We start from the raw sequence: 14,726 nt of genomic DNA, 5'->3' as shown, positions 1-14,726 counted from the left end.
AAACGATGACTATTGAGGTCTATTGTCAGGAGAATCATTCAGTGTTATATACAATCAGTGAATTCTACGCTGCAAGTAGAATGTTGGGCACGTCTGCACAGTGTTATATGTGTCACCGCTCAGTGTCAGGTAAATATGTGTATGTTAGTATTGGACTACAAACGATAAGATGGCAAGGACTGTACAGGTAGTTAGTTTAAAGGCATAAATGAGGTCGGGTTGGGTTCTGGAGGTGTGGTTAGAGCATTGTCCTTGGTTGGTGTGGCCTGGGCCTGGTGGTGTGGCCCAATGTGATATCTTTTCATGGGGCCCAAAATCCCCGGCGGCGCCCCTGGTTCCATGTGTTCTTCACTTATGAACAAAAATGTGTTTCTGCCTTATCTTGTAGCTTTCCACTCGATGTGTTCAGCCTCCTGTTTGTAAATGACATTCCTCTCTGTGTCTGTTCCTTCTGCTTCAGCGCCTCTGCCTCTCTGACTGCGTGCTGATGAGATGAGCTTTATTATTGTGAAACGGCAGAATGTTCCTCTGCAGGGGGGGGCAGACAGCTTATCAATCTGCTTCCCTTTAATGTACTCGCTAAACTCAAACAGCCTCGTAGAGTGTGTGTGTGTGTGTGTGTGTGTGTGTGTGTGTGAGCGGGGTTCTGTGCGGGAAATAGTTCTTGGAAATGTGAGCGTGTTGGTGTGTGTCCTACCTGTTTTATTGCGGTGACGGTGATAACGAAGAAGAGGGGCAGGCCGCTGGTGACAGGGCTGGTGGGGGTGTCGATGATGAGCTGCAAAGAGAGAGGAAGAGTGTGAGGAAGGTGCAGGGGATGAAGATGAAGGGGGGACAACATAGAGGACGCCAAGTAATGCAACATTGAGTAAGAAAGTACAGCGGGAATTATAAACGCTTCTGTAATAAGGAATCAAGCTCCAATCTGGCAACGTTTATGTCTCCAAGTAATCAAATCTTGCTTGATATGCTCCATCTGTTCTTACAGGAAATATCCATTCTGGGATAGTTAACTTGTATTTTTCCCACTACTTTTTAGATACATTTGTAGAAAGTAGTAAAAGCAAAGTAGCAGCTTTCAGTCGACTAAAACAAAGAGGAGAAACATCGCTGCTATGTGCCATGCCCAGTTTGACCCATTTGGAAAGTGCAGTATTTCACATGTTACTGATTAGACACACAGCAATAAAGACTTAAGCTCTGGCTGTGTTGCAGTGTGGTTTATCAAGGTGATGCTGGTAAATACATTGTTCTATCCTTCTCCTCTGTGATGAGTTTGTCCTTGTATTCAGCATTTGGTGCAATATACTGTAGTGGCTCAAGGAAATAAGCTGCTTCTCTTTGATTGTAATTTAGAAAGACACACACTGGGTAGCACAGCACTCATTTTCAGAATAATATGATGTTAGCAACTTCAAGTTATTCTTGTAATCATTTGTAACCTTAAACACTGGTGCAGGATTTAACTGGTCATCAAAAAGCAATGAAAACGTGGTTGAAACTGATGTCATGTGATTAGTTAATGCATGTGATTGTAACCGTCTAAGAAACCGGTTAAATGTGGTTGTACAGTATGTGAGGAAAAAACATGTCTTTCTTTAAGAAACTATGATAAAGTTTCACTAACGGACTTCACAAATGACGGTGTAGTATTATTGGATGCACTGCTATGAATTTTGGTACAGAGATTGATGTTCCAAGTCAATTCAAGCAAACTTCACCAAATAATCCGCAATGGTTTTTTACCAGGTTTTTTGGTTTCCCAGACCCAATAACAAGTAAGTCACTGTGCACCAGCTAGAGAGTTTGCAGTTTTGTGCCAAATCAATTGAAACCTGCTTCTCAATTATGAGAAGTGTCTCGCAAAAACATCAGCAACCTAATGTACATTTGAACATTAACGTATTAAAAATGGGGCTATGTTCAGCTGTCAAATGCCTCCAGCTGCCATTAATATATCCTGATGCTAAGCCATGCACTTTCATTTTTAAGTACGGTAGGCCATTAAAAAAGGTAGGTATTCAGAAAATGAACGCATAAAATAGAACTAGTAATACATTGTTGGATCGTTTGTCTTTAACTAATGGACAGCGGGGAGAGTATTTCCTTTCGGTTCTAAGGTTGAATAAAATGAGGTGGAAAAATGATCACTGGTTTTAATGAAAATCTCACCTGAACCAGAAATATAACCAAGAAGTAGAAGTTAGCGATTCTTCTGAACTGCTCGAATAGATTCTTGGGGACGAAGTTCCAGAAGGTGTACTGTGGGACAGAGCGACAGAGTTATTCTCACGCACATAATATAAAAAAACAGAAAAAGGAAAAACAACAGCACGAGAGAAACGGACGCACAGCTTGACGAAAAACTAGCGAAGTGAAATGTGTCATCCTTAAAAACATGGCCACAAAAGAGATGACATGGTTGTCTCAATATAAGAGGAAGGAGCGGCATGATGACGAACAATGCTTCGGCTGTGACTCGGGGGGGCTGAGGCTCGCTCACCTTGGAGGAGACGATGCGGTTGTCGGGGTAACGCTGAGGGATGTAGGCCTCAGCTCCCGGAGGAGGCTCTTTATGGCCGATGTACACCGTCCGACTGTCCACCCAGATTTCCTCCCCCACACACTGACGGAGAGAGAGATATATGTAGAGTTATAAATAGCAATACAGGTGGAGGGAGAAAAAAACGGGGTTAAATCACACTGTGTAGCCTTGGTGATGAGTTTCCTTACAACTCCTATTACTATTATGGAATATAACAGCACTTATAGTTAATACACGTGTGTCATCCATCATTTCAGACCTTACAATAAATCAAAACCATGCTTTTGTTCAATGGAGACTTACAAGTACTGTGAAAATATATACATTTATAGTTTTTAACTATCTGATGTTGCTTGTTGATGTTTTTTTTTTTTAAATTACATCATATTTGTATTTAGTGTCTCTACTCTGACATGTCTCCATGCTTTAATGTTCAAAAAGCTCTTTATTTTTCTCATACTGCCTGTGCTGCAAAACCTCTTTTCACCCTCTGTCTGAAACCAGAGTCCAGTCTGCTCTGATTGGTTAGCTGGCCAGCTCTGTTGTGATTGGTCAACTGCTTAGAGATGTCCCGCCTCTTAGCCTATCATGCACAATGTGTTGGAGTGCTAGCCAATAGAAATGTGAGTGTTACATAGTGATGTCACCGTTCTCAGCACTAACAACACTAATGCTGGAATAATTGATTAGTTAATGAATAAATCACCAAGCAGATTTGTTAAATTAGGTCATTTATCAAGCAGAAAAGCCGAAATTCCCTAGTCTCAGTTCTCAGCCCCTTTAAATATTGTATTATGATTATATAAGTACAGTGCAGTGTCAGTGCATGGCCAACTGTTTGGCTTGTGGTATTTCTATTTGCAGCTTTATCTTAAACCACTCATCCAAACTATTTCACACCCTACACTGAACTTCCTTGGGTCGTCAGCAATGCCCACCAAGAGAGTAGAGTAAAATGTACAGTTGTTGATACATATGAAGGAAAAACATACAGAAACTTCGATTTTAAAGAAGAAGTTGAGCCCAAAACAACATCTCATCAAATTCCTTACATATGTACACATTTTTAATTAATTAAGAATTAAGTCTATTATGAAGTAGCCTAACTGTCATGGATGAGAAGTGCAGTCAAGAAACAAAACGTTACACAAGAGTGCAACACGACTTTTAACAAACACCCTGGCCGACAGCAGCCGACAGAAGGAAGAGTGTGTGTTTGTTGATGTGTGTACTTTGGATCGGCTCTGAGTCACACAAGTGTGGATTTCTCATTTATCTCTTTACTCCTTCCTGCAGGACTCTTCGCTCTGCATTACTCTCACACACAGACACAAAACAACACTGTTGGTTTTTACTATGATTCCTTGACAAAAATGTATGAAAGCACATTGGCTGGTGCATGCAAGCCTCCATCTCAGTCCATCTCTCATCTATACATCTAAGAAGCTCCCCGGGGAATAACAGTGTGCATTCTGGGAGTTTACCCCAAGGTGTCCTTCATTTAACAATATTGTGGAAATAGAGCTCTCAAAAGAAGAAACAAGAGTCAAGAGAGCACGGCGTTCAGCTGTTTGTTTCCATCTGGCTTCCTACATGGCTCTAATCCTTTTGCCAGAGCGGGCAGTGTGAGCCTTTGGCAGAGCAGCCGGCCTGACACAGCGCGAAGCTGAAGTGTTGACCATCAGCAAAAAGTTCTGGAACAAGCATTTCATGGGGAGCAGCGCTTCACTGCTTAAAATGTCCTCAACATTTTGGCGGAGGTGTCGTTAATCCCTGCCAAAGACCAAATCTTTCATTCTTCACAAGTCTCCTCAGCAACCTTGTAGATTCAAACATGTTTTTTTAAAGCTGGAATAAACTTTGCTTTGAAATCAAAACAAACATTATGTACTTACTAATGCAACGTGTCCTGGTGAAATCAGCAATAAGAGACTATTTGATGTTGAATCACAAGAGTGAAAAGCTCTGAGTCACACATCTAAACTTATCCACAATGACCAACAGGCACTTGGTAATAGGATATAAATAAGGTAACAGGACTTGAGACCCCTCCAAAACATTAGGGGGAGAAACATGACCCGGAGAGATACAGTGAAATGGAAAGAGAGCAAGATAATAAGACAGACAGAAAAAGAGCAGCTGATTGGAGAGGAGCGAGAAACAAGAGCAAGTGACTGAAATGAAGACGATGCGAAAGGAAAGTTTGTTGAGGTACAAAAGAAAGCGTTACAAAGTCAGATTTGGTTTTAGAATTCAAGTGAAAAAGGCTGTAATTTCAGATATGTAAGCTTGATGATTTAGCACTAGTTATTTTGGTAAAGGGTAACTAAATGTCATGCTCATATCTCACAACTGTGTCAAAAATAACTTCCTCGGCTCTGTTCCCAATACATAAATGACCCTGCTTAACAATATGTTAGCCAGATATCCTATCCATACTTGTAGTTTAGAGGTTGTTGTGGACATTGTGATCTTTATACCAACAGACCTTTATGATTTGTCAATAATTTGTCTTTTTAATGGTTAATCCAATAATAAAAAGGGTTAAAAAAATACAGTTGAGTAAAGTGCAAATTCAAATTAAACATATGCCAAAAGTTAAGAGTTTTTCGCATTTATTTTCCTGATAAATAACTGAGATGATTAATTGAAAAACTGAGTAATTTTCTGTCCTTGTTATTATCATGATAACAATACATCATATCTACTGTGTTACACAACGACTTCTATTTCAAACATGTCTTCATCCTCTAGTCCCTGATCCGTGCTGTCATATTTCTATCTGCACTGTTTTCCCTCTTTTGTTCCCTCCATCTCCGGCAGTGTGTGTCACACTCTGACAGTGTGACAGTGGGAGAAAGACTCAAGAGAGATTGCATTGTGGTTTGTAGTTATCTGATCATTAATCCTCGCTGATCCGTATCAACCCCTGGTCCACTGTTCTCTCCTCACTCCGCCGCTCCATCAGACACAGTGGCTGGCTGGTTGGTTGCGGGACATGGAAGCTTTGTCTTTATTAACACTGAAAAAGCCTCCGAGCAGCGAGGCTGGTCTTACATCACACTCCATCATCAAGTATCCCACCACTGCACCTTCTCCTTTCATGGTGCGCCGGATCTAAGTTTTGAACTGTTTGAACTCTGGAATTGGAACGTCACGAAGCTCAGTTGGTAGAACTTGAGGCCCATGAACTGGGGATGGTTCGCCAAGTGGATGACCCGGGTTTGGATCCGGCCTGGGATCATTTGTCACATGTAATGCTTTCTGTCTCCCCCCTTTAACAGTGTCACTTGAATAAAGGCATTGGTGGCCCGAAAATATATTTTAAAAAAACACTCTGGATTCAACTAGGGCGGGGACATTTTTTACTATTTCAAATATGTTTGACCAAATACCCCGATATCGATATTGCAACAATATTGTAGGCTTGACTATTGGTGCTTTCCTAACGTGTGTACAGAATGAGATGTTTGATGAATAAACTTTGATCATATTATTATTTATTTTTCAATGATATTGAGAATAATGACATTTGGACTACCTATGTTATAAATGTATTATCTTTTCGATTTACACACGGCATCTATTGCACGTCTGTCCGTCCTGGGAGAGGGATCCCTCCTCTGTTGCTCTCCCTGAGGTTTCTCCCATTTTTCCCTTTAAACTGTGGGTTTTCTCTGGAAGTTTTTCCTTGTACGATGTGAGGGTCTAAGGACAGAGGGTGTCATATTGTCATACGGATATTCTGTACACACTGTGAAGTCCACTGAGACAAATGTAACATTTGTGATATTGGGCTATATAAATAAACATTGATTGATTGATTGATTGATTGAATGATGCACAAAGGATTGTTCCCTCCAATCAAATGCTATTGCAATTGCAATATTAGTCAAAAATAATTGCAATTAGTTATTTTCGTCCCAATCATGCAGCCCTAGTAAAGACAAATATGTAATATAAAAAAAAATGGCATCACTTTACTATATTACCACCTTTAAAACCAGGAAAAGATTACACAGTATCTACTGACATGTCAAAAAATTCATATTATATCAATATATTACAGAGCCCCACAGAAAATAAACAGGTCTGCTAGTTTTAAGGTTTAGAGACACACACAACCTCTGTAGTTGTGACCTTTTCCCACTGTGTTTCTACCGTAGCACTTTACAGAATTATGGATGTGAATATCTTCATTGTGGGAAAGCGACCCTTGACACTGCCGCTGCCATGATCTATCCCTATGGTGCAGCTCCTTTTTGCCGCAGAGGTGTAATAAAAGGTATACACCATTAACTGGTCTGATTGAATGGTCATGTCTCATCCCTGCTCTACTGTCCTGCCATGCTGTGCTGCCGGAGCACAGCGCATGTTGAGCAGCATCGCTCATTAACTCCCTGATCAAATGTCTCTGACTGAGCTCTTCCTTAATGAACTACTCATGTTAACTGTACAGAGGAAGTGAAAACATACAAACCATTAATGATTATATCACAACAACAGGATGTGGTAGAATGAAGTCAACAGAGGTTCAATGTTATGGGAGAAGATTAAATAACATTGTGGACAAATATTTCTGCTTTGAGAGCGTTTAAAAAGTGAATGCATGAAAGTTAGAGAAATTAAGCTTGTTGCTAAATCTCTTTGCAAATTCACCCTTAACTGATATATTAGTGTTCACTAAGTGGTTGATTTTTAGAGAACACTTCACTAAAAATGAGTTACAGTACACAAACTACTATTTATGAAAAATGAGTAGTGATAAATATTTACAACTATCATGTAAGGTGTAGCTGTGCCGTAGCTAAAATGGGCTAGCTTACAAAGCTTATGTTAGCTCGCTAATATAAAAGCTAGCAGGGTGGAGGTTAAAATCTGAAAACATCCTCAATATAGTGTATATATCTCACCTGACCCTATATAAAATACTGTTTAATTATGGGGTAAACGGAAAGGTTTCGAAGTCACATTTGATCAATATAACTCAAATGACAAAACATGCTAATAACGATGGCAAACCACCTAGCTGATTAGCGTTGGTAAAGTTAGAATAATCAGGTATTTCCCACTCATTCTAAACACCATGAATATATCAACTCTGAGACAAATAGTTCTCCATGTATTTACAAAAAAATTATATAATAACTACTTTTACAAATAATTGAACAGTTAAAATGCAATATCATTAGCAGAACTTAAAACTGTTATTTTTGGCAGTTGTTAGGACCAATTAAAAAATATTTCTAATAGAAGCTGTGGAGTGTGTCGTAGCATTGAGCAAAGATAAAAGGAGCCGTGAGACCTTGATCAGCTGAAAGCAGGTCGGCTACCTGTTCAACATGCACTCACTGCTTCTCATTGCCATTAATCACCATAGCAACACAGTGCGAAGCAACAGACAGCTAAGCTAACGCTGCACGTTCATAATGCAAAGGACCACACGGAGGCATCATTAAGTGAAGACTGGAGATCAAACGTGTGGGATTTACTCATACATTTAAAGCTGAAAAACTGAATTTGACAAGAGATTATAAAGCTTTAAGAGAAATGTATTATGTATTATTAATGCATTAAGCATTTCTGTTCCAGACAATGTCCTCGTGATCTTCCTTGGACTTTTATTTGGTTCAACTTAGACTTTTTTAGACTGTATTCTCTGTGGACGATCCTTTTTTTGGAACAGGATGAAAGAGTAAACATCAAAAGCAGCAGTGAGGATGAAACTAATGAAGCAAGGAGAGGGAACGTAGCTCACGGGGAAAAAGGGAGCATCAGTCGATGTTATGATGATATTATATGGGGGAAAGTGCCACAAAGGTGCAGACAAAAATCACAATATGTTGGTTGGAAATAGAGATGTAGTGACCTTCAGACGGCAGATACCGCCTCAAACGCTTAATGACAAAAACCACCAGACCCCAGTGACGCAAATAATGAAGTACCTGCAGCAAAATCCAAGGATAAGAAACATGAAAAGATAACTATAAAATGACGACATTTGTATTTTGTTGTTGCCCCAGCTTCCGCTCCCACTTGACTTGCTGTGATCCAACTGTTACATAAGTCTTTAATCCAGCTGTGCTACTTCTCCTCTCCCCTTCCCTCTCTTCTCTCTCCTTTTCTCCCGCCACCGTAATCTAAATCCTAAAAAGAAACAACCTCTTCCTCATTTTTTATCTGCTTTTAACACCGACAACATCCTAACACAGGCTTGAAACGGTGTCTTATAATGAAACCTCTTTGTCCGGGGTTGCGCTGCAGGAGAAAAATAAGTCTTTTGATGCAGATGCTTTGCTGTCTCTCTGAAATCAGCAGGGAAAAGCTTTTCCCCAAACACAAAATCCTGTGTGTTTTTGTCACCTACAGCCCCTGTCTTTCTCCTGGTCTTTAAGGGGGGCTGCAGCCAAGAATAGACTGCCCTTAACCGTTGGTAGCCGCTAATGTGGCAAACAGAGATCCAGCAGGTTGTGTTCTGCCCTTCAACACCAGCCGGGGGACTCAAAGAGCTGTAAAGTTGCTAGAAACCTTTCCAAAGCCCTTCAGCACGCCGGGACTCTGCTGGCAGCCATTTGATCAAAGAGAGACACGGCTGTCTTTTCCCTTTTATCTGCTGAGGTTGTGAGAGGTCTACGCAAGAATAGCAGTCATACATTCAAAGATAAGAGGCAAAGCAGGGTGAGGACTGAGGGGGGGGGGTAAGGGTGAATCAAGCTGCAGACAAGAGAAGCAGTGGAAGATATTCATATTGTTTTGTGAAAGTGATAAGGTAAACTTTATAAATAAGAGAACATGTTTAAGCCCCTATAAGATAATGTGTATCTTTAATAAGACCAACGGCATCTTCCTTATCCAGATCCTGACCTCATGCATTTCTTACGCTTTGTGCCCGTCTGAGGCATCATGCCGTGGCTATTATTATTATCAGGCGACAAATAGCACATACAGGATCTGTTCAAACCACATGAGATAATTTCACACACACACACACCTATTATATACTGTATATCTTATTGCATGAAGGCTTAGCCATTATGTTATGCCATAAGACAAAACAAACTAAATGTACCATTTAAACTTCATGCGTTGAAAAACTCCATGACTTCGTATTTCTCTTCACCAAAACGATTTACTGAACTGTGCAGGCTCAATTCACTGGTAACTTTTCTTGGAACCGAAAACAGGCTTATACGTTTTCCTTCTCATTATGAAGTCCTGGACTGAATGGAACTGAATAATTACAATTTATTAAAAAAAGGTTACGCTGACTTCACAGTGACAGCTGAAGCACCAGATGGTCAAGATGACGGTTTGACTATCAGACAAATCATAAAATTATCTCAAATAAAAAACAGAAATCTTGTTTGAACAGATGCCCTAGCAAACCATCTTCAAGTATCATACCGCCAATATTTTTTGGATGTCTAAAATGTATAGTTTACTTCCAGACTTATGCTTAACTAGATGTTCTCTTTTATTGCATTTCATTTTTGATAAACAGTGTTTCTTTACATTTAAACATATACACCTATTTTTTCACAAACCTGTGTACATTAAAGCCCTTTTTATTTTTTAAATGAAATTGTCCAGCTTGTTGTCCTTGTTCCTAGCTGTTTTGTCAATTTGTGTGCAATTTCATAGATAGGAAAGCAATACACTCGAGTAAAACTCCTTGTATACACTTGGCTAATAAATGGTGATTAAATTATCTTAAATTATTTTTTGTATTTTGAATGTTTCCTTATTTTAGTGTCAAACATTGAATGCCTGCTTCCATCTTCATCGACACAAATGGCAACACTGGAAATAACTTTATTACAGTATCCTATCCACAAAAAAGTATAATCAAGAAATATATACAAATGTACTCAATAAACAAAACCAATTACAAGCAGAGTTTGCCTAGCTTGTGCAACATAAGTGAAAAAGCCTTATTTCCTTCACACAAAAATAGTCCAAAACAGTTATAATAAAATAACAAAATAAGAAGAGAAAGGCTCATAAACTTGTCCGCTGGAGTAAAGTTATCAGAAGTACATCCTTTCATGCCTGAGGAAGCTTTACTTTTTGAAATAGCAAAATTAATTAAAGTATGTGAGGGTGGCTTCTTTTGGGCAGTGACCTTGAAGGGAGTTTATTGCTCTCTCTGTCCGGAGAAAAGGCCTCTTGCTGATCACATGTTAATCACCCTGCATGATGTAATGTTTGTTCTTCTATGTAACCTCATTAAGGGAGCAGCTGTTCAGAATATGGCGGGGTTAATGGAGGGTAATACAAGTAATAAGACGTCCAGATATACATCAAACATCCCTCCAATTCTGAATCAATAACTGGATAATTGAATTAATGATTAATCCCTTGTCTACTTAACAGTGTTGCAGAGGGATGAAGAAGGGTGAAGAACAAGGGGCGTGTTCATTGACCCTCCCCTCCTTCTCCTCCTCCCCTCTTCTTCACCCGTGGATCTGATTTCCCCTGACATTAGTCCTGCACACACACACACACACACACACACACACACACAGATAGTTATCTCCCAGCACCTGAGGCAGGTGAGGTGAAGGGTCTCAGACTTGTAGCAGATGTGAGGACCCTCGAGGCGCCCACTCTGATGATCATCACCAGACCTGTCACCTTGTCTCCCTGCAGACACTTCCTTCTCTAATTCAGCCGCCCAGCCAGCAGCTGCTTCCTGCTCCGGCTGATGAGCGGAGACTGCTGATGGCAGAGATGTGTGAGTGTGACACCAGAGCAACCAGTAATGTAGTTACAGCTCACCATCATCTGCTCTGTTAATATGTGGACATTTCCTGCTATTAGACAGATCTCTGATAACAAATAATGATGTGGACGCTCGTGTTTTCTCTTGTGTTTTCTGCAGTTAGTTCAAAACAAAGCGGCACACCCTGCTAACTTATATCTGTGGTGGACAGTAACTAAGTACATTTACTGAACGACAATTTAAAGGTTCATGAGTTTTTCAATTTCTTGAAACTTTATGATTCTACTCCAATACATTGCTACTACACTGTATTATTGATTTTACTTCATTTTCCTGATGTCTTGAGATACTTTGAAGTTTGTGTTCCCAATGTCCCTTAATCAGCGGTAAAAAAAAAGTACATTTAATCAAGTAATGTACATAAATACAACTTTGAGGTACTTTACTTAAGTATGTATTTATCTGAATGTTTCAGTTACTTTGAAGATTCAGATTAAGATTAATATTATAAAATATAGACAACAAGTAATTGAACATGAATAGGTATAGGCTAGATAAATAAAATGTTAAAACCTTGGGGAAATACAAGCTACCCAAAAGCGTAAATAATAAGCCTTTTTGAATACTCTTGTACTTTTACTTAAAAAAAAAAAAAACGTTCAAATCTGAAAGCAGCACAAAGCATTTCTACTGTATTAAAACTACTTTTACTTGAATTAACTATTTGAGTACTTCATCCTCCCCTGATTATTATCAATAGTATGCACTGGTCTTAACTGGCTAAACGTTGTTGACAGGATGATTGCTGCAGTTGTACTGATGGAGTAAGATGGAGAGTTCAATCATAAATAGTCCAATTAAAAATAAAAACATGATTTAGAGTCATATGCCACCAAACAGGCATCAAAGAAACAAAAAAGCTGGTTTTAACCCCCCAAGGCAAACATTATTTTCTTTTTACACAAAGTTGTATAGCGATGCAAATATGGAATTCTTTACCTCCAACACATCCTAACATCAAAAAATAAATCAGTGTTTCAAATGAAAACATCTTTAAGGGATGCTATAAATATAAGGATTTGTATTTTTGTTCGGAACTATGTTGAGAAAGTCATTAGTGTAGGTTTTTACATACATATTAAAAGCTTTTCTCTTATGCATGTCTTATGTTGGCCATCTCCACTGTTTATTACATGTTTTTAAATGTTGACCCCAGGACACCCTTGGTGCTTTATAATAAACCAAAGTGAGAGTAACAACAACTTTAAAACCCTTCTACAGTAGGTTAACCTAGCAACTTATCTAGAGTACAACTGAGTGCTGCAGAGTCCCAGCCAGGCCCCTGAGCTCTGTGAGTCCTGAGTGGGATTTATTTCCTCTGCAGAACCAGGGGAAGCCATGTGATTGTTGATAGTGTGCATTGCATATTGTAGCTCTCAACAAAGCAATTTAACTGGGCCAGCCAAGTTAATTTCTATTCTGCACATTCACCGGCCATCCCTGCATCTGTAGCCACTGGCACATTCCCCATTCAGCTCCACAAAAACATTGTAAAGCTCACAGTCAATGGCCTGCCAAAGCTTCCCAGTTAAATGTTTATCATTGCAGATGAGTGTCCATCACCCTGTGCGTGCACTCTCTGTCCTGTGAAGACAGTGTGGTGCAAGTTAATGCACCGAAACAAATGTAATATGTATCATGCACTACATCCATGCACCTGCAGACACACAGCTACAGTTGTGACAGTGTTGACAGACGGGGCCCTTACGTATCTGCTGATGATGTTCCGAAGCTGGGTGAAATCCATCCTTAAGACGGCTCCGGCGGCGAGTAAACTGCAAAACGGAGACGCTCTCCTCTCCTCGGTTCTCTTCGTAAACGCTACCTAATTTGGATCTTTCCACCAGGATCCATCGCTCTCCACCTCTGCCGCCGCCACCGTGTCTGAGATAGCGAGGAGCAGTGGGCTCTCAGTCGGCTCTTCTAATTTTCATGGCATCCCCTGGAAGAGCCATGCAGGGACCGAGCGAACACACCGACCCACAGCCGCACTGCTGGCTACATCTCCGGGGGAATTTCCCCGACCTCCAAACGTCTGGGCGGGGATCCCGGTTACTCCTCGGTTGTTTAACTGTGTTATTCTGGCAGGAGACGGTCCCTCATGGAGGCTGTGTGTGTCCTGTGTTACAGCGGTGGCCCTTTCGGTGTAGTGGCAACACTCACCCGTCAGATGACTACGATGCGCATGCGCACTGGGGTTGTCCCTCACCTCGATTGGAGAACATTTGAATACTGCACTCAATGATCACACACACACATGCTTCAATCTAAACATATAAAGTCATGTCAAAAGATCTGAGAAAAACTACAGAAGTTATAATATGACTTTAATGTTGTTTATTTATATTCTTATTTTAAATACTGTAAGCTAATATTGGGATCATTCATTCAGTGGGTGGGAGCAGTACTCAAATCTTGCACTTAACCCTTTTCTTGCGTTTCGGGTCAAAAGTAACCGAGTGACTTTGTTTTTTATCATGAATATTGTGTTTTTCATCCAATTGCCTCAAGACCTTATATTATCCTCCACACTAGGCCTCAATTGATGATCACCACTTGCATTGATTTTTTTGTGATTTATTCAACACCCATGATGTCATGATGACCGCCATAGGAAATAAATGGGTATGAGTGTAATGTTCATCACACACATAAAAACATATACACACACACACACACACACACACACACACACACACACACACACACACACACACACACACACACACACACACACACTTACACAACAACATCAAGTAAAAGTACAGAGTACAAATTGAAATACTCAAGTAAAGTAAAAGTCCCTCAAAATTGTACTTGCAGTAGTTGAGTAAATGTACTAAGTTACTTTACACCACTGGCCTCAGTAAAGTAAACCAAACGATTCTATCACAAGGCGAATACCTGCATTCAAATTGCAGTGACATATAAGTAAAAGTATATAATATCTGCCAAATATATTTAATAAGTAAAGGTAAAGTCCCCACAATGCAGGCAAAAGTACTACGCAAATTATTTGATTTTTAATACTGATGCATCAACATGAAAGCAGCAATTTAATACTGTATCTGGCAAAGGTTGAGGTGATTCTGCATGTTTTATGTACTGCTGGTGGTTTGATTTACTGCATAACAATGCAACATATTCTATATGCTGAATCTCAATCTAATGCTGTATCTTTAGTTGTCAGATAAATACAGTGGAGGGGTAGAAAGTACACTGTTTACCTCTCAAATGAAGTGGAGATCAGGTGGAATAAAATGATACTCAAGTAAAGTACACACACCTCAGTTCTGTAATGTGAAATGTTCAAATGTCCCCTAATTTCTTTCAGGTCTAACTCTTTGACATTATTGTGCTGTCACACTTCTATAAATATGATATACATCGGTCAATCAA

General features: G+C 39.8%; 1 protein-coding gene across 1 annotated transcript in view; it reads right to left on the bottom strand.

Moving 5' to 3' along the window:
- LOC104946953 (probable phospholipid-transporting ATPase IH) overlaps positions 1 to 13,488 on the bottom strand; it is a 35,125-nt gene extending 21,637 nt beyond the window's left edge. The window contains exons 1-4 of the mRNA XM_010772874.1: positions 13,036 to 13,488; positions 2,504 to 2,626; positions 2,173 to 2,262; positions 698 to 778 (exon numbers count right to left, since the gene is read on the bottom strand). Coding sequence (XP_010771176.1) covers positions 698 to 778; positions 2,173 to 2,262; positions 2,504 to 2,626; positions 13,036 to 13,074 — 333 coding nt within the window. The 5' untranslated portion in view covers positions 13,075 to 13,488. The remainder of the gene's footprint in view (positions 1 to 697; positions 779 to 2,172; positions 2,263 to 2,503; positions 2,627 to 13,035) is intronic.
- Between the last annotated feature and the right edge of the window lie 1,238 nt (positions 13,489 to 14,726).

This window comes from Notothenia coriiceps, unplaced genomic scaffold, assembly GCF_000735185.1.
Source record: "Notothenia coriiceps isolate Sejong01 unplaced genomic scaffold, NC01 NC01_scaffold00011645, whole genome shotgun sequence".
Lineage (NCBI taxonomy): Eukaryota > Metazoa > Chordata > Actinopteri > Perciformes > Nototheniidae > Notothenia > Notothenia coriiceps.
This window is presented reverse-complemented; position numbering and strand designations above follow the sequence as displayed.